This window comes from Zosterops lateralis (assembly GCF_965231275.1).
Source record: "Zosterops lateralis genome assembly, chromosome: 10".
NCBI lineage: Eukaryota > Metazoa > Chordata > Aves > Passeriformes > Zosteropidae > Zosterops > Zosterops lateralis.
The window spans coordinates 17010410-17036755 of record NC_139770.1 but is presented as its reverse complement, the minus strand read 5'-3'; the positions used below and the strand labels follow the sequence as shown (position 1 = coordinate 17036755).

General features: G+C 39.5%; 1 protein-coding gene across 7 annotated transcripts in view; it reads right to left on the bottom strand.

Annotated features, from left to right (window-relative positions):
- The window catches only part of DOCK10 (dedicator of cytokinesis 10), a gene marked incomplete at its 5' end in the record, with an annotated part of 141963 nt that overhangs the window by 55723 nt on the left and 59894 nt on the right, over positions 1–26346 (bottom strand). For all 7 annotated transcript variants that reach the window (XM_083868214.1, XM_083868215.1, XM_083868209.1 and 4 more), the window contains 11 exons: positions 1298–1380; positions 1989–2111; positions 2828–3049; positions 4550–4705; positions 5611–5694; positions 7794–7879; positions 9496–9679; positions 14141–14275; positions 14544–14675; positions 14995–15067; positions 18863–18945. In XM_083868214.1, coding sequence (XP_083724340.1) covers positions 1298–1380; positions 1989–2111; positions 2828–3049; positions 4550–4705; positions 5611–5694; positions 7794–7879; positions 9496–9679; positions 14141–14275; positions 14544–14675; positions 14995–15067; positions 18863–18945 — 1361 coding nt within the window. The remainder of the gene's footprint in view (positions 1–1297; positions 1381–1988; positions 2112–2827; positions 3050–4549; positions 4706–5610; positions 5695–7793; positions 7880–9495; positions 9680–14140; positions 14276–14543; positions 14676–14994; positions 15068–18862; positions 18946–26346) is intronic.

The window sequence follows — 26346 nt, the reverse complement described above, 5'->3', positions numbered from 1 at the left end:
TGTAAATAAAATATAAATGAACCCTTCAAATGGCCATACCTCACTGCATGTTTTCTCCTTTGCCATCTAAGCACCATATTCTAAAATCAGAAGTTTTTCCCCTGCAGGTGTCATGGGAAGCTGTGCCCTCCTGGTGCTCCATGCTCCACACCAGACTCACACAGACGGAGCTCTCTCTCATAACCACAGGCAATGCCACAACACAACTTTTTCACCCAGCACTTGCTCTTCCTTTCTCCCTACTGAGAGCTTCAGGCAGCTCTCCACCTGGCCTGCTACTGTGAGAACAGAAGCCACAGAAGAGGAGGAATGTTTTCACTTGGCAACTTGCAGCTTTCCTTTTTATAGGGAATATGAAAATTTATATTCCCTGCCCTATGCACGGCAGAAAGAAAGGAGAGCTGTCACAGGACACACAGCAGGGTCTCCATCAGGGAGCTCCCTCATCCCAGGGCAGCAGTAAAGTGAAGAAATTACACAAGACTGAGAAAGAAAAAAGGGAGAGGACAGAGAAAGGAATTACATCAAAACTTGAAGGGAGAACAAACAGAAAAAAGAGCCATGTTTGGAAAAAGGAGATCAAAAGGCACAGGGGTGCCTCAGTCTTGAGGTGAGACCAGCAAAAAATTATACAGGAGGAGAGAGAGAAACAATGAGTTTCCATTACTGCCATAGCACTGAGCTGCAATAAAACCCAGCTGACCTGCCAAATCAGAAAACAGAAGTTCTCCATCACCTACTAACCATGAAAAATGCAAGAGTACCTGAACCATAATCCCTCAATATAAACCCCAGACCATTTCAAGTCCTTGGTTAGATTTTTCTTAAAACTTGACAGGCATCAAAACAAGAACAGAGCCTCAAGAACAGGTACCTGTGCACCTATTTTCTAGGTGGCCACTGCTACTCTATTTCAGACCACAATTACTTTTGTAGGAAATTCTTGTGAGAACTGTGACTTCGAAATCTCTTTGGTAATTTTTAGTGGCCAATGAATGGTGGAGCTCACGATAAATTGATATTCTGTCAGCTACCTTTGCTGCTCCCTGGCAACTTCACTACCTACCTGAAGAAAAGATTCCACCACAGTAACATTTAATGAGCAAGTAACTGACGTTTAGCTGTGAGAAAAATAGGGCAATGAAACAAAAAAGCCTGCAGGATATTCTGAGGTCCTGGACCAGACAGAAAGCTTTGCTTAGCTTCAGGCAGAAAAAGTGGAAAAGAATAAAGGATAGAAGTCCAAGGGAATAAGCTGTAAGATGCTTATAAAATCATGAAAAGAATAAATACATACCTCACTGACCAAGCAAATGGCATACGGTATCTCCCCAGCTTGCTGCAGAACTGTTTATTGGATTTTAACACTTTCTGTGCACACTGCAAGTAAGGAAATGTGAATTATTTCATCAGTGTCATTCTAACATCTTAAATGCTGCACAAAGTACATCGAAGCTGAAGAGGCAATAACAGTGTCCCTACAATAATTTGGCCTGATATTGTTCATAACACAAGGTTCTGGGGTGGAAAGCAGAGACATCACAAGATGAATATGATGCTGCTGACAAATTAAACCCTGTTACCACTCCTTCATTCAGAACTGCCATAAAGTTGTTATTCCAGTTTTCTGTAATTACCCAATGCAAGTGCAGTGCCTGTTCTCAGACACAGAGGGGTGCCTACCCCAACTTTGCTCCTACAAAGTTCTGTAGCTCATAATTTCTAAAACCTTGCTGAAAGAGGACATCCCTGTACTAAGGCATAACCAGCACAGGATGGATTTGCAAGTTGCAGACAAAATGGAGCTTCATTCATCCAGCCAGTGGAACTTGGACATTTGCCTTCTGAAGCATGGGGCTCCAGGCAGCTTGTCCTGTTCAGCAACCACAGACTGCTGAGATTTGTCAGCACGATTTGCAATGCCCTCAGCTTCCAGCAGGCTGAAGCTGAAACTCACAGAGCAGGAAATGATGTTCCTGTTACATTACCTTAAAAGAATCAGGATTCTTAATGTAAGGTTCAGCACTGCTGGCAATGTTTCCTGTGAGCACCTTTTCTATTTTTGCCACCAGTACAATCTCAGAGTGAGGATTACTTACGGAGAAAAGTGCCTGTGGATAAAAGGGAGAACAGTTCAAAAGTATACAGCAATACTGGAGAAAGGAAATACTGCCAGTGCTCTCTGGTGATGGAAACAGTAACAAACCAAATCCAGAAAAGATTATTAAGGATTATTATCTCTGCTTATTCAACACAGCCAGATGGAAAAGAAAATGTGTTAGTGCTGAAATCAGCTTGTGCACATACAGCACCTTGCAAACAGACTGACTCAAGTCCAAAAGCAGTGTGACCACGTCAGTATGGCCTAACCTAACTGCTCCTCTTGGGCAGCACCTAAAAGCTGGCCCGAGTCAGTCATTCCTCAGGGGAATGAAAGGAGGAGAAAAAGGAACACATGCTGTTTCAGCCCACAGCTCATGGCAACAGCAAGAATGTGGAAGCACTTAGAGATTATTGCAGCATCTGGGTGTTGCTTTGAGTTGTGATTTTGTTTGGCTGGTTGGGAGAGGTCAGCAAATGGACCGAAAGAGCTCAGGAGATACAAGTGCTTTCTCTAAGTAAGAGACACTAACTTTTATCAGTTTTGCTTGTAAATGGTTTATACAGGCAGCTCAGAAAGCAAGTGGCTATATACAACTGACAAACAAAAGAGAATTTTCTTGAAAACGAGACCATAGCACGCAGAAGTTCTCCAATAAAAAAGAATACTACCAAACAAAAAGAATTCACACAAGTCACTAAGCCATGCAAGTCACATGTGGAATACCTGTTTGGGGTATTTCAGCCACTCTTCTGGAAACCCTTTGACCTGTGGTTCTTCCATTTCATTTGAGTCAATATTTTCAACAGCACCATTTTCTAATGGACTCGAGGAACCTGAAATCATCTGTCTAACCAGAGTGTGGTTCAAATCCACATGAAAATCAGCAGAGATCTTCCTGCCATCCCTGATGTCATACAGTGCCACGCTCACAAAGAAAGGCTCTACCTGGAGAAAATACCAGAAATTCAGTGATAACTGAGAGGATGGGAGTCAATCTTGTAATGGGTTTCTGCAACTAGAAAAAAAGAAAGTAAACAAATATTATTTACAAATTATGATATACATTTCAAACACATGTTTCCAACCATGTGATTTTAGGGGCTTTTAAAGAAAGGTTGTTAACAGGGTGCCAGAAGAGGAACTGACAGCTTAGAAACTCTCAGAATCAAAACCAAATAGATAACTAATTATTAGAGTAAATGAATAGAGCCCCAGAAAACACACTGCAGGATTTTTAAAATGTAGATTGAGGGTCATTATAAAAGAGGGAGAGTGAGTGTGGGCTTTCCAGGGACCGTCAGAAATGAACACAAAGATGACAAATGTAAGGGGACAGAAAATGTTTACTGGGACAAACACAAAAGCGTGGGTGTATTATTCTGTGGGAAACACATGTTCCATTTTGCTGGGAAACCAAGAGCATTCAAACCACTCTAACAGTGCCCACTTATCCTATGGCAGAGAACCAGGGAATTCAGTCCTGTGACTGAAAGTAACCTCCAAAGAGCATCCATAGTTCTGACAGAATAAATCAACCTCAGAATAGCACCACCTGAGCTGTCCAGAAACCAGAACCTTAAAACTGTGGAGATAAAGAGCAGTGCATAGCAGGTACAATGTCCTTTGGTTTTCCAGCCTCTGCAATGAATATTGTATGCCCTTGGTGCAGTTATCATGACTGTATTTAAACAGTTATTCCAGTCTTCTAAAAAAAGATATTGATTACATCATGCTGAATTTGCACTCACTGTAGAGGTCATCTTCAAATGAAAAACAAACAAATCAACAAACAAAATCAATGCCTCATATGTAATATATGAAGGTGGAGTTGCTGGGACATTGATGTCTCATAACTTTCCTGCTTCAGAGGAGAACTAACTAAAAGCTATAGACTGACATCTACATCTCCATTTTCCTGGCCTTTTTTTAACAGTAGGAGTAAGCAAAATTTTTTGGTTTGTCCTGGTTTTAGCTGGATTTTTCCACTAGATGAAACATCCTGTCCTTTATATTTTGCCTTCTCTCCTGTAACTTTATCTGCTTGGTTCCTCATCTCTGAAAAACAACAAAACCCCCCCAGTTCACCAGCAATTGATATTTCATTGCCTCCCTACACAGGTCTTGGCAGTTTAAACTTGTTCTTCTTATAGCAATTGTTAAGAATTCTCAAGGTTTGAAGCATTTTTAATCCTCTACTGAACTGTAGCTAAAAAATCTGCAGTGTAAATCAGCTTCAAACTATCTATTGAAAAGTTAATCAGTTTTGTTATTCAGTCCAAAGGCACCAGTATGCACGGGTGATGCAGCTTTCCTTTCACTTCTCTTTCCAAACTAACACATGTATGAAAGGAAAAAAAACACCAACCAACAAACCACCCAAAAAAAAAAAAAAAAAAAAAAAAAAAAAAAAAAAAAAAAAGTCACAGAGAAATAAGAAAAGCTTACATTGGTTGCAGGATCATTTTCATTTTCAGTAACACAGGCCTGGAGATTCAAACTGAGGGATTTGCAGGTAATCAGGATCCTCTTTGCAGGCTTTTCTTCAAATGGCTTTATCACTGAGTTTGTCCCTGGAAACTCCTTTTTCTGAGGATTCAGTGCCTGAAATAAGTAGGGCAATTTGTTATACATAAGAAAAAGAATCATATTCCAAAACTAAGTAAGCTTTTTAAAGGTCTTTGCAACCACTGAAACACCTGAAAACGTCAAAAGTCACTATTGGTATCTTCATATTACTATAGTAAATGAGTGCTATTCCTAATTTATAGATTAGGAAGCAAACCCAAAGACTGCCTGAGGACATATTTAATGTCAGAGGCAGAATAAGGGATTCAAATTAGGTTTCCTATAATTTCAGAACAGACTTTTTTCTTGTTTACTTACTGTTTTTAAAGTTTTAGCTTTTAATTTTCTCATAAGATTAAAACTCCTCACATTTTCAGACTATTAACAGCACATTTTAGAATGGGATTCCAGGCATTTCCCTCTTTTCCCATTACTTATATACTATGTCACTATTTCAATTTGCTTAATACTTTGAATAAAAGTCTTACAGTTGATTGACATCAGGCTCAAGTTTAAATATACACTGATCCCAATGTTACTTAAGCCTTCTTTTTAACTAAAATAAAATTTCCATTTAAATCACATTCAGTGCAAGAAATAACTTTCTTTGAATGCTGACATTAAATGTTAAACTTTGCTTTAATGCTTGTTTTGAACTAATTCAGAGCTTAGCTCGGCTGGGCTGGACGACCTCCAGAGGTCACTGCCATCCTCAACCCTTCTGCAGTCAAAGTGTAGAGTCTGAACAGAAATGTCTGTGGACTACAGGGACAGCTCCCCTCCCTCCTCACTGCTGAAGCCCTGGGTATACCCAATTGCTTGCTGAGGTGCAAACCACTCTGCTGGCTCAGCTAACCCAGTTACCTCGTGTCACCTGTATTTTAAAACTTCTAAGAATTTAAAAAAAAAAAAAAAAAAAAAAAAAAAAAAAAATTTCTTACTGCTATATCAGGATCCAAAGAGAACAGGTTTAGTCGCTCTGTATTTCGAGAGGCTTTCACTGTTTCCTCTGTTTCTGTGATGTACTGTGGTGACAGATAATAAATTAGTTTTCTGCACGAGAACAGAAATCCATAGAGTTGTTAGACTTCTAAATGAGTGATCAATGTTTCACTCATAACAACATTTCCCACATCTGCAGCAGTTATTCCCAAGCACCTCCAACCACTCTTGGCTTGTGAAGAAGGGATTTTCAGGCCATGACATACTTCTAAGGAATCCCAAAAAAGATCAATTAAGTAATTCAAGTTTTTGTACATTCACATATGCTATCCATTGAGGAAGATGTCAGATCTCTGCACCAAAATCATTTTAGAGATTCCCAAGCTGAGGGAAATAAACCCCCAACAAAACAGCCCCATAGAAAAACACCTATGCCAGGGGAGGGCAGAAAAGGGAGCAGCAAATGGCACTCACAGGCTGAGCAGACACAGACTGCAGTGTCACCCAAAGGAAAGGCTGAGAGCCCTCTCCCACCCACCCTCTGCCACAGGGAGGATCAGACATACCCAATCCTTTCTGACAGACACATGCTTTAGTTAATAGCAAGCTCTCTGACAAAACCTGCTTCACCACCTGGTGCTTTCCTACTCTACTTTCTAAAAGTTTATCTGCACGTGTAACTGCAAAAACCTTTTTCCTCATTAGTTAAGCTCATTTATCCAATATGTAAAGTAAACTCTACACATTCCCTTCCCCTTAAAGATCCTGTGGGATATTTCACTTGCTCAATTCCTTCAGTCTTTCATTGCACTTTGTTTTTCTCTAACATTTTTAATTTTTTTTTAAATCTCTGAAATATTAAAAAGAGTGTCCATCTTTTCTGGTTGCCTGAGTACAACCCTTAGCTGACATAGCACAGGACATTCTCTTGTCCAGATCCCATTCAGTGTTTCATGTCTCCCACAACATCATGATATTGCCCAGTACACATTAAGTACCAAGCAGCAGCAGCCCAGCAAGACCAAGAGCTCTAAGTTCAGTTCCTAACATGGCCTGACCTGCAGAAGCAGGTCCTGTTGTGGCTCTGCTAGACTGGTTTAGATAGAGATGGGAGCAGGATGTTTATCTGCCATGGACTAGGGAAAGGTCACAGAACACTGCTTCAGTCAGGCTTGTAGAGCCAGGGTGGGGGAACAGGAATTATCCATATAAAGGGGAAAAACAGCATCACAAAACAAGCCGACCATCTCCTATAGCCTTGCAGGCACCAGTGCTCTTTGAGATATCTGCAAGATACCTCTGAGATATCTGCATCAACTAAACCATTAGAAAGAATCTATTCACAGACAAAATGATCTGATACTTCTGCTGCCCTTAATACAAAAACTCAGACGTGGTTTTTTTTGGTTTTTATTTATTTATTTATTTATTTGGTGATTTTTTTTGTTTGTTTTTTTTGCATTCTAGGTGACCACTTCTCATATATGAATATGACCTACAGTAAAATTCTGTCCTCAACTGCATAGACAGCTTTCAGTTCAAATCTGTGTAACATCCTCAAACAGCACTTGGCTCTGTAGACAGATATCATCTACAGCAGCTCACTGGCAGAAGGCTACAAACAGATTCATTTAAAAGAAAGCAGTGAAGCATTTCCAATCTAGCTTTTCATTAAAAAGCTTCTTAGCATCATATACAATTATCTCATCCACATGAAGCAGTTTATGAGCTCCAGAGGACAAAATGCCTCCCTTGGTAGCCCATGTATCTTTCAATGAAGTTACAGGAGGCAATGAGCAGTTCAGAGCTCACTTCCCTGCCAGCCACACAGGAAATCTTGGCTCTCCAAGGGCCAAATTCTACTGAAATGCAGTACAGATGAGCAAATATTTCACACATAACTGAGGGGACCAGACCCTTACTGACTTCACAGATCTGAATCAAAATACTCTGTGGAGCACCTACTCTCTTTGCATCTGGCGGAGATTTTCTTACTTAAACAAAAGGATGAGTTGCTCAGAAAGAAGATAATTCCTGTCACTTGTTGTGTCTCTAACAATTGAAATAGACTGTGCTATATTTTTCAATCTTTCAGAATATTAATGATCAGATATTGGCTGGCATTTTTCACCTAGGATGTTCTTTCCACTAGACATGTAAAGAAAAACGTAACATGCATTACTTTTGTGAAGTCTGGGTGCAAGGTGTTCTCTGAAGAATCTGCCTCTTCTTGAGAGCAATCATAGTTCACCAAAACCTCTGCAGGGTCTTGAAGAGAAGAAAAAAAACCCACAAAATGGTTTTATTATTCCTGCTATTACCACAGGGTTTAAAAGATAAAACCCCATATTTCCATGTTATTTCTTTTTATTCCCTTCAGACTCATCATCTCTCCAAATGGAAGTGATGCTCATGTTAACCTCTGCCCTCCTCAACCTCATCTCTCACTGCTGCTCACTGTATCTTGGTCTATATGGAGGCTTTCAAACAGCAGGCCTGACTGCTCAGAGAAACATCCCACACATTCTCCCAAGACAAATATTCACACCCGTGACAAAGACACCTTCTTGTTTCAGTCCCTTCTGATGCAACACCAAGGGTTTTTGTCAACCAAAGATTTTGGATTCCCAGCAAAGGGAGCCTGAGAGAGGCAGGGAGGACCTGGGCCACCCTTTGGGATGCAGGCTGGACTCCCTGAGCTGCAAACCCATGACTCCGGAGAGGAGCACTGAACACAAGCCCTGTGCTTGACTCAGCCCACCAGGCAGTGCTCTGTTCTCACAGGGTAATTCAGCTCCATGTGAAAGAAGTCATTACAGTCACTTAGGGCTCTTCTGGCCAAGAAAGCCTCATGTGCTTCGACAAGTTAGCTCTATAGCACATTCCTGTTGCTTGTTATCAGTTTTTTTACCAGTAGAGACTTCTGTTTTCTGTTAGCCTGTGTTTTTGACCTTTTATGCACACATTTCTTCCTGTTTCATTAATATCCTTTATGGGTGGGATTTTCAAAAGTACTCCTCTGATTCTGAAGTACAAATCTCTTGTGCCTCCAAGTTCTAAAAACATACTTGCCTATATGAAGAGTATCCTGTCCTTCCACAATTAGAACTTCTTATAAACATCAGGCTGAAGAGTTCAATTAGCTCTGAACACCCCTAACACTCAGATGCATGTGGATTCAAAGCTTTGACTCAGCTCAGAGCACATGCATTTTACATCCGTATTAAGTTTTAAAGTGTTTTCAGCCTGAGAATTTCAGCTGGAGTTCATCCAAACTGTATGTGGATTTATTATGTGGAGGAATGAGTTAATACCACATGAATACTGCAGTATAACAGAGCATCCAATTCTTTCCTCCACAGTGAGAGCATAATATGCAAGCTTAAAAAAGCAAAGTAAAAGTCAATAAGCTTTCAGAGAAAGAGCCATATACCACAGGTTGTTTTTTTTTTTTTTAATTATTAGCTCCAGATTTTTAAAGAAAGCGAAATGTTAGAAAAAGTACTGCTCAAACCACTCTCCAGCACAAAATTTTTTTAAACCTTCAGAGTTCCAGGACAGTAAAACACAAAGTACTAGCAAGATCACTGACAAGGAGGACTAAATTTAAAAAAGAGCTGCATATGCAAAGTGGAGCCACGTTGCTCCTGCTGACTTTGTGGGAACAGTTTTACCTCCCCTCCAGCCATTTGAAAATGATCTGAGGGGAGTTAGCTGACATTGTGCAGGGATTGCCAGGACTGGTTCTGCCTCCTCAGAAATCAATAGGTACAGAATCCATTACAGACTCAGGCAGTTAGAATGATTAAATACTCATATAAAGGTTCCACTTTTTTCACTAGTTTAAAAAAACCCCAGCAATACAAGAGATTTTTCAGTCTTACCAAGTCTCAGATCAGTGAGATCTGCACTCTTCCTCTCCTGAATGGTTCCCTCTGGATTTATTTGCAGGATTTTGTTGAGAGTAAAAATCCAGTCATCCATATCCTGCTCATTTTCAGCTGCCAGCACAAAGTATGTGAGGTCATTCATTTTCAACTCAAAGGCATGTTTCCTAAGCCTGTTATTCTGTTGGAACAAAAAGAAAATAAAAATAAACACTAGAACTAATAAAAAAAAGGTACTAAAAAGCATCCATAAGATGGACTTGTATATGGCCATACCTTAAAGATTATATTTAAGGAAACTTCAGTGGCTTTAAAGAAAATTCAAATAGTGTGCTATTAACACAAATTTATGTCAATTTGTGCATTTAAAAGCTTCTGTGGCCAAACATATGTCCTATATTTAGCCACAGAAATCTAAGATGGACAATAGTTCAGAAGGGACATAATTCAATAGTTCCCATGTGGAACAATAAAAGACCTCTGGTCACAAAGTGCAGCACTGCTACACGAGTTGGAGTGGCCTGGAGAGAGCAGCTCTAAAAAACAAGCCTCTTAGACTTTACCAGCACATCAGACACCCAAATAGATAAATCAAAGTATTGCTAAGTTGTATAAATATTTGAGGGAGAGTGGGGACAGGACTTTCCAGAAGATTGCAACAGGACAAATTCCTGCACAGCAACTATTACAATGGGTACTTCCCACATCTACTTTTGTCTTAGAAGGATTTTAAAAACAACTTAGGAGATTTCAACAATTTTTCACAAAAGGCAAAGGTGAGGCATAATGCTGGTCAGTCACTGCAATGCTGTCCTTTTCAAGCACAAAATAACAAATGCCCAGAATACTGGGAATAGAGGGAGTCCTGAGAGCTGTTCTCTGTCACCAGATTTTACCTGCAGGATATGATAATTCTATCAATTTCTGCCATAAGAATTAACAGGTACTTAGCTACTGAAACAGCTCAATAAATTAAAATTAAAAATTAAACAAAGTGATGGGATCTAATATAATGGGCTTAATTTCTCAAATTTACCCTATTAGTGAGACATGACTCTTAGTTTTAAGGAAGCAGTTGCATCAATATTCTCTCCTCCTTGCTTATATCTGAAAGAACAGTAATGCATTCTATCCCCTATTGTTTCACTGAACTTTTAAAGCTGACTGATGATGGACATCAGTGCCATCATTTTGATTTCAATATTCTAGAAGACTGCCATCACTTTGTTGATGGATTGAACCTTGGGAGTGATGCTGACTAATGAAAAAAAAAAAAATCATCCATCACATAACTGGTCATTTCACTCCATTTTTTTTCCTTAACAGTCTCAAATAACATCACAGTGGTCTCTTGAAGTTCTGCATAATGTAAATATTTTTTGCACAGTTCTATATGAACAAGTTATTTAAGAGATTTCTAAGCCAGATGGTGAGATGATAGTGATACTTTTATTTAAGAGGAACAGAGGCAAAATCTGATACTGATTAGCAGAAGAGGATGAGAACCCAGGACACTGAGAAACAAGTTCCATGAACATTTTTTTCCAGCAGCAGAGATGATTTAGAAGATTCCTACCCAATCTGTTGCTAATCACTTGCTCCAGTTCTTGTATTACATGTCATGACCCAGATCAGGAATCACTTAAGACTGAACTACTTCTTCTGTAGCTACTTGGGTCAAAAGGGTCAGACAAATCTTGGCTTTTCAAGCTGACTTGGGGTTGTCTGTGAATATGTGTGCATGTGTGCTATTTTTTAGTTCTGCTACTGGAAGTTCTCTAGATAGAAAATAATTTTCCTCTCAAGTACTTTATGGAGGTAAATATTCTTTCAGGGTTATATATTTTAGTTCATCAAATGCAGAGTAAGAATAAGCTTGGGTTTTGTAGCAATTGGTTATTGGTGTTCAGTATTTATCCTGATCCTGAAATCACTCCTTTCCTCCAATTATACATTCAAACATGTAAAACAAGGACTAAAACCTATTACATATATATAAAATTATATAAGGGCTTGGCCAAGAGCTAGAAGTTGAACAAAACTATGCCAAGAATCTTACGTAGTGGCCATTTAAAACTTTTAAAGCCAGATTATTCGTGAAGTGGATTGTGTACCCCAGTTTATGTAGAATTTATAAAGAAGAATGCTACGTTTCAATTTTACCTCAGATAAGACAAAAGCATTTAAAATTAATGGATTTGTTTTCTGTTTCATATATTTCTCCTTAAGACATGGCCAAGGTTTTTTTAATCTGTACTGAAACACTGGATGAATGCATTTATTGTCTATATTATGTACTTCATCTTACAGACATGGCCAAGGTCTTTAAATCAGGTACTGAAAGACCATCAGACATTATCTAATACAACAGTATATCTTGCATGCTGAACTTTAAAAACATCAGACAAGGCAGGAAAACTTCAATATCCACTTTTCCATCTGCCCTTCAGACTTCTGGCAAGCAGATGAGATCTACAGCAAAGTCTTGGTTTCAAATCTAAGGCCAACTATTTTACCTTCCTGATCAGCTAACAGGAAAAAAACCTCAAAGTACCATTTCTCAGTTTTCTCCTCCATAAAACTCCTTCCATATGGTGTATGGACCTTGATTTCTAATCTTCAACACGTAAAACACTTAATTTCAAGTCCAAAAATTTCTTCCAGAAATAAATAATACAAGATTCAAAAAAGAGACTATGAATGAGCTATAAATGAAACATCAGGCTGAGTCTAATGCCTGCAGGGTCATTCTTCCAAGCTAACAGAATTGTTTTGGAAGCATTTTCTATTTTATCTGGAGATGATTTCTCTGGGATATTTATGATAATTTTGATATTCTGTCTCAATCAAACAGGAGCTCAAAGTCATTCACAGAGATTTAAAGAATTTATAGTGGTATTAAAACTTATTCAATCACAATGTACATATCATATTTTTCCACTAAAAATTCAGTTTTACCCAACTCTTTCTCCACATTCTCTGGTCTCCCTGTTTATGGCAACTTTAAGCCAGCTTTTGTTTTTCAGCCCTATGATTCCAAGTCCATCACAGACTCTGACAGCTGATGGTATTCACCTCAGTACACCCTTGGCTAAGATTCTAACTTCTTGCTAGTGAAGACAGCTTAAATTTGTGAGTGCCATACTAAATGTCAATCAAAAACTACCACAGAAACTTCTGTGTGGGGGCAGGCAAGAGGAGAACCCACCATTCAACAAGGAGGGACAATCTGGAGGAACACTGTAGATTTTGAAAGCAGCTGTCAAAGGCTCAGGGGGAGGAGGATGTCAAAGGTTTTTTGAGGTTTTTTTGTCAGAAGTTAGTCAAAAAGGGCAGAAATCTTGCAGTCAAGACATTTCTGCTATCCTGGAGTGTCATGAGAGACAACACAGCAGAAAGGGCACCCTCTGGGGTAGGATGAAATAAGAACATAACAACACCCCACAGGGCTGGACTGGAGCTCTGGCTGAGACCCAGCTGACAGGAAAGCCCTTGCTGCAGCAGGCAGGAGCAAGCAGCAATTTCTAACCAGGATTTCTCTGTAACAACCTCCTCCATGGCTTCTGCTGCACTTCCAAGATACCTGTGAGGGTCTCTCAAGCCAATGGATTCCCACTGGCAAACATCACTGTCCTACAGGCTTATCTCCATCCTCTTCTACCCCTGCTGGGAAAAAAAATCCATCCTTTTGAACAGCACTGGGATAACGGCCACTGCCCACAGAGCTGGGGACTGTCAGCAAACACTTGTTCCCAGGGTGAATTACTGGGAAATGATCATTTCTCTTGCTCCAGAGGGTAAAGGAGGGACATCACAACCAAGGAAACTTCTTGTTTATCAGGGGTCTTCCCTTGTGTTACCTGAAAGGTTTCTTTCAAAGCAATCCTCAAATCAGCCTAGCACTGTTACCAATCTTTACTGGGTAAGTAGTAAAGTATGGATTAAATAAAAGGCATTTCCTTTTTCAGTGATACATTGGGCTAGATCAGTCAATAGTCACATACCATTCAAGGTAACATCTTGTTTAGAATGAAACAAAAGAAAAAAGAGAAATATCTTATTAGAATGAGAAGAAAAACAAGATGGGAGAAAAAAGCTAAGAACACAGTCTAAAGAGTAACAACAGGAAAAGAAGGTTGGTTTAGACATTTCTGGCAAACAAACAATAAGGTTCTGTTCTACCTGATGCCATTAAGACTCTCTAACATCTCCAAAAGCAATGACCTTCAAGAGGCTCAGGATACAAGATTAATTTCACACTTGTCTGACAGGCAACGCTTTGTAACCTGAATCTCTTTACCCCACAACAAGCAAGCCTGCTCTTAGCAAGCATGAGGTAAGATCTGACATCTCAGAAAATAATTTCAGTGAAACCCCTCCCAAACACTTCACAATATTTTTTTTCTCACGTTTGCCACGGACAAAGAGTGTGTGCATGGTCTGCTACCATAATTCAGCTGTGGTTTTTTTATAACTTGTTAGTCTGAGCATCTGCACCAAATCAAAGAGCAAAACCACTGGTGCTTTCATTTTCTGAAACTGCTAATGAGACCATTATTCTGTTAATGAACGTGTTCTTCCACTTGCCTTTTTAAATGCATCCTACACCCAAAACACTACAATGAAACAAACTGGAACTTACCTGTACGACTCCAGTACAAGAATCCAAAAAAATACATCCCTTTGGCTCCTTTGATATTTTTTCATCTTTATAAAAATTCATAATATACGAGTTGTCCGACAACTGTGTCAGCTGGAAGTAGCGCTTTTTGAATGACTGAAGTGGTGGGAAAGAAGAAGCATGAAAATTGTTGTATTGCAAATTATTTTCTCTGATACTTTATTCACAGGGTTTAAGTAATAGGTAACTCCTGACTGTGTTTCAATCACTATTTTGCAGACAAATGAAATATTACTTTATTATCATTTAAAGCAATGTAATCAGAGCTGGGATATAAACAGCTAAGTGACAATGGCAAAAAGTGTGTCTCTGTGGGGAAAATAAACCCAAATGGAATAAAGAAAGAGTAATGTTGTTTCCTTACCCGAACAGTGATGCTGTTGTTTACAGTGCTATTGAAATTCCCTTTATAAAGCCATCCAGACTTGTAAACTCCTGCTGCTAACCCTCCTCCTCCACCACCACCACCTTTAGAAGATGAGTGGGATGTTGTGTCCTATTTGGAAGACAAGGTTAAAATTGCACAGACCTGTTTTCTGAATTCTAAGACAAAAACTGTTAATGTGTGAATATCTGCTTGATAACAAATAATCACTCTTTCATTCCTTTTAACATAAGACATTATTAATAGCCCTCCCATACATGGGATGATATGAGACAAAGCTGTTCAACTAATTTCAGAGCTACTTAAAATATGAAATATTTTATAGGAGATAATGAACCTCCATTATCACTCTTTATTTGATATTAAAGCAATACATAACCTCCCCAGTAGAAAAAAACAAAACAACCCACAGCAAGACCAGAATACATACTTCATCCTTATCCACATCTTCATGATCGATTTCAAAGGAATGTGATGGCAGTTTCTCTGGTCTGCATTCACTTCTGGGAGTGGGGGAAAAAAGTATTTATTTATTAAAAACAAATCATGTACCTGCTATTTCAGGGAGGCAGCCATACTGAAACCCTCATGGTAATGTCAGTACACCCTTTGCTTTGGTCCCATTGTCTTCTTTAAAATCACTACACTTTTAAAAATACTTTTGTCCTAAGCCACACGCATCTCTTTTCTCCCCAAGACTCTGAAGCTCTAACAGTTCTATAGAAATGATAAAATACCAATTCTTGGTCTCTTCGCTGCTCTTCCACCACAATGGGAAACAAACCCAAAACAATTTCCAAAGAGATATCCCAGTCAAAGCTGTCAAAGGAAAGAGACTGAGCTCTTCAATATATTTCTTAACCAAGAACATTAGAACTTTAATCTTCAAACTTCTACATCACTCCATGATTTCAAAATATTTTTTTCTATTCAGTATGATCAGCACAGCCTTCAAGCAATTTTTCAAAATACACAGATGTCTTTTTGATGTGATACCATTTAAGTTCTTTAGATATGTATACTCAAACTATATACTGTATACACAAACCCACAACTGAGTATGAAAAAGCAAAGCACTTAAGCATCTGCTTAATTTTAAGCATATAAATAACCGTACTTAGGCCCAGACTACTTCTCATGTTGCAGAATTAAACTGCAAGTAACAGCCAAATACAAACAAGAAAAATTCAAGGGTATTTTTAAATGGAAAAAATAGATTTTTTTTCAGTGCCCTGAGAAATTCCAGTGCTGTTTTCAATTTCCTAAAGATTATAAATCTCATCTTGAAAACCTTTAGTTATGATATGAAAACCTAAAAAAGTTTTCATGCTAAAAGCTATTATTTATTAGGGAGACTGAGTTCTCCAGAATTTAAAAAAAACCCACAAAAAACCCACAACCTTTGACTCTCTTCATTTTTCATTCGTTCAAACATAAATTACAGATAAGAAGATCAGAGCAATGAACAATACCTATCTCCTCTTCGCTTTCCCATTTGAAAACCAGTGTCCCCATGATGTGCCCATGCCACCACAGGCGCACAGCGAACACAAGAGTGCTTCATTCCCTCTTTGGTTTCTTCCAGTTTTGCAGTTTATTTACTGCAAACCACTGATCAGTGTTTTGAATAAAAGGAACATTTACAATCTACTGGCATTTTTGACATCTGTGAAGCTTTAATAGTCAGAATATGTGTGATGGAAAACCATTGTAGGTTTTCCAATGCAACCAAGGGCAGCTGTTAAAAATCCTTACACAAACACTCCCACCTGAAAGGACTCCAAACAAAAAATCTCAAGCCAAATCCCACCTTTTACAAAAAAGAGGCACCAGACCTGAAATATCTATCAAGTGTTCCAGGTTTCCTATAAGCAGCAGCAAAAATTTTGCTAGTAACTCATTCTGTTCCCAGACAGTCAGCACAGCACACAATAAGCAGCCCCATTTCTTTTCCCACCCGACCACTTGCTCAAGAAGCACTGGCCCAAAGCATAAAACATGGTGTAAAAGAGGTAGTGAGAGCTCACAGAGAGGAATTTAAAGGCTTAGAAAGAGCTGAGAAAACCCTCTAAGGAGGAAGACACTCAGAGAAAAACCAAAGCAATTGGTAAATACTTTGATGTTGTCACGCACATGGCGCTGAGCTCTGCCCTGGTGCTGCAGCAGTACTGCAGTGGACGTGCTGAGTGCTCACTGCCTGTCCCAGTGCTCAGCATCACTCAGCAACTGCTTTCCAGTCAGAAAGGGTCAGCATTCAGAAAGCATGACTCTGACAAAAATCTGCTACACCATGCAGCCGTTACTTGAGGTGTTGTATGACTGTGTGACCCAGCACAGCATGGCCTCAAGCACACCCAAGGATGAAATCCTTCAGCACTGCTGAAAGCTGCTGAGTTCCAATTTGCTTGTTTCTACAAGGAAAAGCCCACAGGGATGTTCAGCATACCCTCAGTGAATGGAATTACTTTGGTCACAGTTAGATCTGGCATTGTAAATGATATTCCTTTCCCACGATGTAAAGCTAAACACTTAACACATCCAGTGTTTGCCAATACAATGACTTCCTATAAAGGGATTGATAAAAGAATATGTTCAGATTTCTGGAAGTATGACAGTAGGTTTCTTCAAATCAAACAAAAAATGGTAAAAAGTGGGCATCCAGAGCTATCTACAGCGAAATACAGTATAATGACCAGGATATATCACGCCTCTTTATTTTTCTTGAGAAGATTCAGTCTAAAATACCAAATTTTGTAACATGCACATGCAAACAAAGGTTGAAGAGACTGGAAACAATACAAAATGAGGTGGATCTCAAACCACATCTGTTAAAGGTATGTCAAGCTCAAAAGCCATGCCATGGGAGTTTCCAGCAAACAAAAGACAGACAGCTCCTGCTATAACTCTGTGTCTGAAATATCAGCAAGTGTGACACCCAAACCTTCCCTAAGAGACACAAGACACAAGATCCCGTGTCAGTATAATCCTCAGTACAATGTATGCATTAGGAGGGGGGAAAAAGTAAGATGCAAGACACCCTGGTACCCCTGGAGCACGAACCCATGAAAGCAAATCCCATTAAGCACCACACTAAAATATCCTTTGCAGAAGAAGATGTATGTAATCAGCTAAAACATACTTTTGTGCATAGTAATGCACCCACATCTGCCCAATGCATATTTCATAAGAGTGAAGACATTTAAGGTTAAATGGAAAACGGCTGTGCTACAATCATTCTTCCTGAGCACTAAATGCATTAATTTTCTAAACCAATCAGCAGGCTGGGTACTTAAGAAAGGGTGTGTTTATAATCTCTGATTAGCAAAACTGCTCTTAATGGCTTTTTGTACAACCATGTATGCTGTTCATAAAAACACCAACCTACAAGAGCAAATGCAGGTCTAAAGGAAGGTTTGCAGTGCAAAACCCTCTGAACACAGCATCCATAAGACTTGTTCTATCAGTTCCTGAAGCAATGAAGTCAGTACTAGTTTCCATCCAACCCAAGCTTGGGGTGCCCATTCATTACTCTCTTATGTGCAGGCAAAAACATTTTCATCCAGTGTTGTGATTTTAATGACTCAAACTCCAGGAAAGGAGGCAGTTAACACAGCTCATTCTGGCACTTGCTGATTTTGGTAACTACTCTCTAAAACCTTCCTCAGGGGAAGGACACAAACCTTCCAGAAACAAGAGTATGGGTAGAAACTCATGCATGTAGGAATGAGCACCAGATTCTTCATTTCTTTCCGCTCAAGTCAAGGAACTTGTTCCTGCTCCTCTCAGCCGTTTTATAGTGATTTTCATGTTCATGTGTCTCCAAGCACAGGAGAGATGCCCCTTACCCTGACACCAGCACACCTCCACAGCCTTGTACCATCAGTGCACCCAGTTCTCCTTTACAATGCAGCTATAAGACACTGAAATCCTACTCTCTGCTCCACAGGGTAACTAAAAGGAGAATGAATTCTAGTGAAAGGTGAGTGACATTTATGCATTATTAAGGAAAACGAAAAGCCACCTCTCCTGTATCAACTGTGCTTTGAAAACACAAATACGCCTGTAAGGATTTGAATCAGCACTAATGGAGTTTGTTGATACCAATGAATTCTGCAGAGTCTTGAACTTTTCTGAAAGACCTTTGCTTCCCCTTTTGAAAAATGCAAGGCACTACAAATACGGTAAAACAAACACAGTGTAGAAGACAAAGGAAAGTGCAAATATGGACAAAGCTTAGCAAATAACACAAGCCTAAAGGGAAAAAAAATAATAAAAAGGTGAGTTATGTGAGTTCTTACTGTGGTAAGTGTCGAAAGTCTTCTGAATAGGACTCATATTTGTAGTTCACAACATGCCAGTGGGAGCTGTAGTATTTACAAGCCTAAACAGAAGAAACACAAACAACAACAGAATTACTACAAGGGTTTAGACTCAAAAAAGCTAGAGAACCGATAAAGTTCTGAGGGAGCCCATGTGCTAGAGAACATATTCTTCTCTTTTAGAGCTGGGTGCTCAGTTCTTAAAGGAAAGCCAGAGTCATGTGTTTCCATATTTTGAAGCACAATTTCCCTTTAAAATCAAATGCACTGCATCACGCAAGATGGAGGAGGGAGCTGATAGCAATTTAACATGCTTTACTGATTCTCATCTGCTTTCTAGGAAGCATCATTAAATTATATAGTTACTGCCTCAAAAGACATGATCTAGTTTAAGCCTGACTTCCTCCATGGACATTGATTACACATTTTTCATTTGCATCCTGTTTCAGTACCTAAACCTTTCACTGTAAATACATTTGCTTTACTCTTTTTACTCCCCCTTGTTGCAGCACAAGCTCTCTACTTCTTCTGCCCTTAAGGATTGATCTTTAACCTCTTAATAACATTCAGGAATATATTCATAAGATTATAATTTTTCACCAGTCTCATTTTTCCTTCTCCACTGAATTTGCTGAGTCATGTCATCATGTAGCTTTTGCTGTCTAAAAATTGTCTTGCTGGTTTTGCATTTGCCTTTAGAAATTGTTCTTAGTACATCAATCTCCCTTAATAAGTAAGCCAAACTTGAACTAAACAGAAGGGCTTGGCTGTGCTGTCAAATAGACCAGAATATCTGTGGAATTTATTTGATGCAGAACTTTTATCAATGCAGCTAAACAGAACATGACATTTTGAAAGTCAACAAGATGCATGAAATATGTAGTTATTGCTAAGGTGCAGATCTACAAGAAAAATGACACAATGTCAGAATTTCCAGTGATTCTTCAGAGTGTAAATTGCAAACTGATATTTGTACAGTATGCTGCAGACTTTACCCCAGTATTGTATTATTTTCTCCACACACCCCACCTGAAAATTGGCACCAGCCCACCTGAGATGGAAAGGAAGAAAGAGAGGGATCAAGCCTAGAACCCAACAGTAGAAGTTGCTGCCCCAGACCATAGGGAAAAGGAGGCACATCAGGAAGGAAAAGGGTGGAGATCTACAGTAGAGAAAGCAGCAGCAGGATGGAAAGGAATCGGAGGTGGGAACAGTAAAGACAGTCTCACACAAAGGCATGAGACTCCAGGAGTCAAAGAGAATGGAGTAATAGATGGATCAAAGGTGTCTAAATACCAAAAGCTGTGCAGAGAAAGCACAAAGGACAATTATAAATTAATATAAAAAAGTGGACTGTTTCAACTGGGAGTATTCCCTCTCTTCATTCCCAGCTTCTTCTGAAGTGCCCATGGGAGTCATCGCTTGCACAGGGGTCTCTGCCTTGGAGGGAGAGAGAGGGGATGATCAGGCTGCTGGAGCAAGCCTGAGACAGGCTGTCTAAATTACTCAGCACTGACTTAACCGATCTCTTTTTTTAGATTTTGTGCAAAATACGTAGACTATGTAGCCACAAATTATTTTAGGAAGTCATCTCTGTATTCAGAGTCTTCTGTGACAGCTTTACTTGGTTGTGGAAACTTGAGTGTGGAAAAGGTGGCAAGGAAGTGGGTGCACATTTATAGGCACTTCTCCCCATGGCAGTTCAGCACAACCAAAGACAGTAACATATTCCATGTGGATCTAGTATTTATCTCCTCATTTGACACAAGACATCATTATTTTACAGGATGCAGAATAAAGTGGGACCATTAGACAATATTGTCCAAGAATGAAGATAATATTATAGCATTATAACTGACTCTCTCTGTGCTTGCCAGGGTCAGATTCACAGTTACCCCTGAAAACCACTCCAGCACTGTTTGCAGTTGGACTCTGAAAGTAGAGACAATAAAAAACCCACTTTACATCAAACTTTCTTTGATTCTTCATAAAACAACTTGGTCACACTCGTATTTGTGTTAAATGTGTGTGACAGTCACTCAGGCTATAAGAATACTCTTTCAAGAGTAACATATACCCTGTTCTACATAAGCCAATGAAAAGCTCACAGAGCATTGTGAGGGCGAGCCCAGAATCTCCAATTCACACATCACTCCCCTTCTCCTTGGCAAATGTAAACCAAGTAAACCTTCTACAGAAAGGACCACTTTTCCTCTGTGTATTACTAAGTATTTTATTTAACAGATGCAATTAAAGCCCACAGAGAACTCTGAATGTGGGCTTTTATTGCAAACATTATAGGCTGGTGTGTTCAAAAAAGCAGTTGTGAATATAGAGCAGGCCACAGTATTTTAGCTTGTAACTATAAAGGTTTATTGTGCTCCTCCAAGAAAAAGCTAATCAAAATAAAAATCAAAGGGGACAAAGCAGCACATTCAAGTATCACTCAGTAAATTCACAAAAGACAAGCCAACCCAGTGCAACAGCTACCACTGTTCTTGGACTTCTGTGGGGAAACCAGAGCTGACTTAAAAAGTAACACCAACAAAAGGGTGCAGACTTTCTCTTCAGAATATCCCTACTAAAAAATTTAAATACGTCTGCTAACCGTACTGACTTAGAATGATTTTTTTTTAAAAAGGAAATTATTATGGGAAATTAAGTTTTAGCAGTGAGGAACAATACCTGCAAACCTCAATTCAGGTTTGCAGGTATTTCTCTTCTCTCTCTAGAGGCAGAGAATGAAGAGGCTAGAGCTGGATATTACTGTTCCTGGCAAAGAACAGAGGCACCAATGCAGGAGCTGTTGAGCTCAAGTGAACTGTGGGGGAGGAAAAATATAGACAGAGAAATGGAAGTTTTGGGATGTGGGAGGGTTGGCACATGTTTGCATGAACTTTCTGCTGCTCTGTTAACCAGACAGGCAGCACAGCCCATTCCCAGGGGCCCTATCAAACTGAGGTCTTTCCTTTTTTTTTTTGTTTTGTTTTGTTTTTTGGTTTTTTGTTTTTGTTTTTATCCGATGGCCTAATTTTTCCTTACAGGGATAGACAATCCTGCAGACTTTTTCCATGTGTAACTTCTTATCTCTGGTTCTGGTGATGACAGCATGATGACTACCACCGTGAAAAAGACACTTAAGAAAGATTTACCCGGCAATGGAAAGGAACCTTTTCCAGGGAAAGAAAAACAAAACAACCAATTAACAAAACAAAACAAAAACAAAAAACAAAACAAAACAACAACCAAAAAAAACCCCAAAAAAACCAAAAAAAAAAACAAGAGAAACCCCAAACAAACAAAAATCCACAAAAATAAACAGGAAAAAAAAAAGGAGAAGCGGAGAAGTGAGACAAACACATAGGAAACAAACAATTTCCCTGTTTATATCCTCTCTAAGACAGCACTAGAATGTGGGCTTCAGAAACAGAGATGCACATACAATAAAAGCAATTTGTGAAACAAGTGGGGTCCTTGCAGAGGAACTGCAATGCACAGAGAAACTCTGCCCCCTCACCCTGGCAGAGTGGCTGTTCCTGAGGTGGAACAGGGCAGGGCAGACACATGCAGGAACATGGAAACAGAAAGCAAAGATGTTCCAGAGCTGGATGCGGCCACAGTGGAAGCTGCAGAGGTGGCTCCCTGCTCTGCCCATGACGTGCACAGCCCTGCTCACAGAGCCTTCCCTCTCTCCTCTGGCCTCGGCTGCAACAACCAAAGGAAGGAGGTGTGTGGGGATTTGGGGAGGTGGAAGGTGCTGTGATCGCTCTGGGAGGAAATCCAGCCCTCCACCCAGGCCTGCCCCAGACACCTCACACCCACAATGGGCATGGCAGCGTCACCAGTGGCTGCTGCCAACCACCACCTGCTTTTTGGGGCTCTCAAAACTGTGCCCAAAATAACCTTCAGATGTATAGTAAAGTCCAGTGACACAGGCAAGTAATAAGCAAAAAAACCCCATTGAAACATGCTATTATTTTAAAGTATCAAACATTTTAACAAGTATTTATCTTCTGGGCTTTCTGAAAAGACTCACTGTTCTTTAATAATCTATGTCTAGCCCTGACACTACAGCTCTTTCAAGCACTGGAAAAACTTGGATTTTGAAGATGGGAAAATTTACACTGTGATGAGCAACAACAAAACTTTCTGGGTGTCATTGTCAACAGGAGTTCCCATTTTAGTCTGAATTTGAAAGAGGTAAGAACAATGCAGGTTAGCCTGCAAATCAAAAAGCCTCCAAAATCAACTCTATGGGAAGTTATATAGGAGAATACAACTTCTATATAACTTTCAGAAGTTATATAGGAGAGGCTGGGGCTTTTTTACATTGTAATTAATAAATCTCATGCTTCATAATTACTTACAGATCCTATAGACCCAACCTGCAAAATCTCAAATAAAAACTCCCTCAGATGAGTGGCAAGGGCTTTGCGAACTTACTGCAAGTGATAACTCCCTCTTGCGTATCTAGAAAACCTCAACCGGAAAGTTCAGAAGCGCCCACATTAACATTGTATTATCATAGACAAAATTAACTACATCATTCTCTGAATGAAATTGCAATATTCCTACACACCTATTTCATTTTAATTTGTTTCTCACCCACGAAGACCACTCCTTCTGCCCCTGCACAGCTCCTACACCTCCTCATTCATGGGGACAACCCCTCTGCAAACATGTTTCCCAAAAACTTATCCAAGTAGCACCTTTTTTTTTTTTTTTTTTTTTTGGGAAGGATCACCTGGCTTAAACTCATTTCTTAAAGGAGAGTTGACAACTAATATTTACTTTCTGCTTTTTTTTACATATACCTAGAATTTTATTCCTATAGATAGACGGATACAAACAGCAAGTATCTGTGTGCCCATGCCTGAATTCTTCCTGAAAATATTGACTTCATGCAAACCAATATGGGATTAAATATGTTGCAGTTAGGTAGTTTAAGTTCCTCAAACTAAATGTAACTTTGAATGGCAAAGTGCACTATCCCCTTGTATTTCCAAATGAAATGTGGGGAAGATGCCAAGAATTCCCATTTGTTCTGCATATTCAGGATACAGACTTAGGAAAGGTGATATTAGGAATGTTGTTATTGTCTAAAAGGAAGAATTTTATTGCATTTCTAGCGAAGTGAATGTTTCTTTTTGCCAAAATTATGGGCCATGAGGACAATGCTGACTGGCACAAATGCAGCAGACGTGCAGCAGACTGTGACGAGTGAGAAAATTCAGAATTTGGAAGGAAACAGCATAATAAAGGAAGTTAGGAATACTTAAAACAACAAGCCACTGAAGACAATTTTATTCTGGCTTTAAAAGTTTTGGAAACTTCTCCTTTTTTGGAACCTGATTTAGTTCCTCAGGCTCGTCCTGCCTAAGAAAAGGTAAGGTGGAAAAATCCACAAGGAAAATATCCTAATACAACTACAGGTATAAGAATAATCAATTCACAAAGTATTAACTTTAAAATATAGCCAATACTTAGGTATTAATTAATAAAGGGACTCAGATATTAAGCAATCATAAAATGTAAAATATTTATTCTCTTTGCAGGCATAAAATACTTATTGAGGGATTATTTATTTGTCACCTTAGTTTTATTTTGGTTTAGATTTTCATTTTACAATTTCAGCAAAACAGAGATGGTCAGACATCTTATTTAAAGTCAATTCTTCTGCCTCACCCATTACAATAACATTTCAATATCCCCCATAGGGAAAGTTTTGAGTTATTGAGATATCCAAAAGCATCTATTCCAAAAGCAGTATTAAGAGAACTGAATAGACAACAAGAGGCAGAAACCTTCCACTACGGGTGGAGAGCATCAAATGCCATCAATACTGAAAGCTTTCCTCAGCAGCATCAGCCTCATCTTTCTCCATCTGTCTTGCCAGCTCTTTTGGATCTATAAACTGATCCTGCCCAGGCAATTGAGCCCTCCTGGTGTGTCTCTAAGTACTGTTCATGGTTGCTTGAGGAAGGGAAATCTGATCAAATCCCCAAGCTGCCTTTGTATGGATTTTGGTAAGGGCTGGGGAAAAAAAACCTCATCCTTGAAGGGCTATAGCAATTAAAGGGCTAGAGGTGGAGGAAAAGCTTTGCTACTGTCACCAGTGGGAAACACACAGTCAGGGAGAAACAGACAGGATGTTAAGGCATTATCACAGACTTCTGACAAGCCTTTACAAATGACCTTGTCTTGTAGACAAGACCATCTGAACAGCACCAAGCACCCAGAAGAATGAGGCAAGAGATCATGGATCTGAGGTCTTGAAACTGTTTCAGTGCCATGTTCTCACCCTGCACCATACAGAGGAAATTAGTTTCCCCTCCAAGAGCAGATCCTTCTTTTGCAGCTCACCAACCTGCTCCATGCCTTTGTCTCAACTTGCTGAAGTGCTGAGATAGTGAGCAGTCAGACACAGCTGATACCAAAATGGCTTCAGCAAATGGAGCTGTACATTCCCCAGAGTCTCATCAGGAATTAGGCATTTGATCCTGGGTTGCCACAAGTCCAGGTGACCAGCAGTCAGTCAGGTGTGGACACCTTCACTGTTCATGATATCATGGTATATTTGAAGAAAGACTCCTTCAGGGAGTGAAGTCTTGGCTTTTCCACAGTTCCAAGAGAGAAGTGAAGGCCATCAACTCCACTCCTGTACATCTATCCTAAAGGGCTGAACACTGCCATAAAGACAACAGGCTGCTGCTAGGGCAGTACACATGTCTGCAGTTGCTACAGGGCACTACAACCACAGATCTTCACAGAACCCCATGCTTAGTTTTGCCTAATTCTGGACTGGAAACCCTCTTCTCCATAGAGTTTAATATACTGTGTGTGTATATATATGTACAAAAGCTATATATATATATATATATATATATATATATATATATATATATTGGCTTTGTGGCAAATTGCAACATATGGATTACTACTTTAAACGGGGTCTTTACCCTGCTACTCTTCCATGCACAGGTTTAGTCCTCTAGTACTGTGTTTTTCCACTGCTTTGCTCCTCTCTCCCCCTCCCCTTGGCTCACTGGTACTGCAGAGAAAGCTAATAGATGTCCTCAATATGTGTTTTACCAGGTTGCCATTAGCATCCCCCTGGCGTACTCAGCTGTAATGACTCCCAGGCACTGTGCACCGTGTTCCATTTTTAGATCCACCACTTTCTCTGCAAAGCCATGAGTGCAGTGCTGGCCTTGCAACTTGTGGAACCTTAAAAGAAAAAGCAGACCCCAAAGTGCTGAAAGGGCAGTGAGGCTTCTGGGAAGGCAGATAACTCCATAAGCTATGTTATCTTTTAACACTGCTGCCAGATTAACAAAGATGGCAAAATTCAGGCAATCTGAGCTGGCAGTAAATTATTATTGCTCTTTTTAGACCTGCTGAAAAGAAATAGGGCCAGCCTGTAAAATGTCACATTGCATACAATTCAACAGCTTCATTTCTGC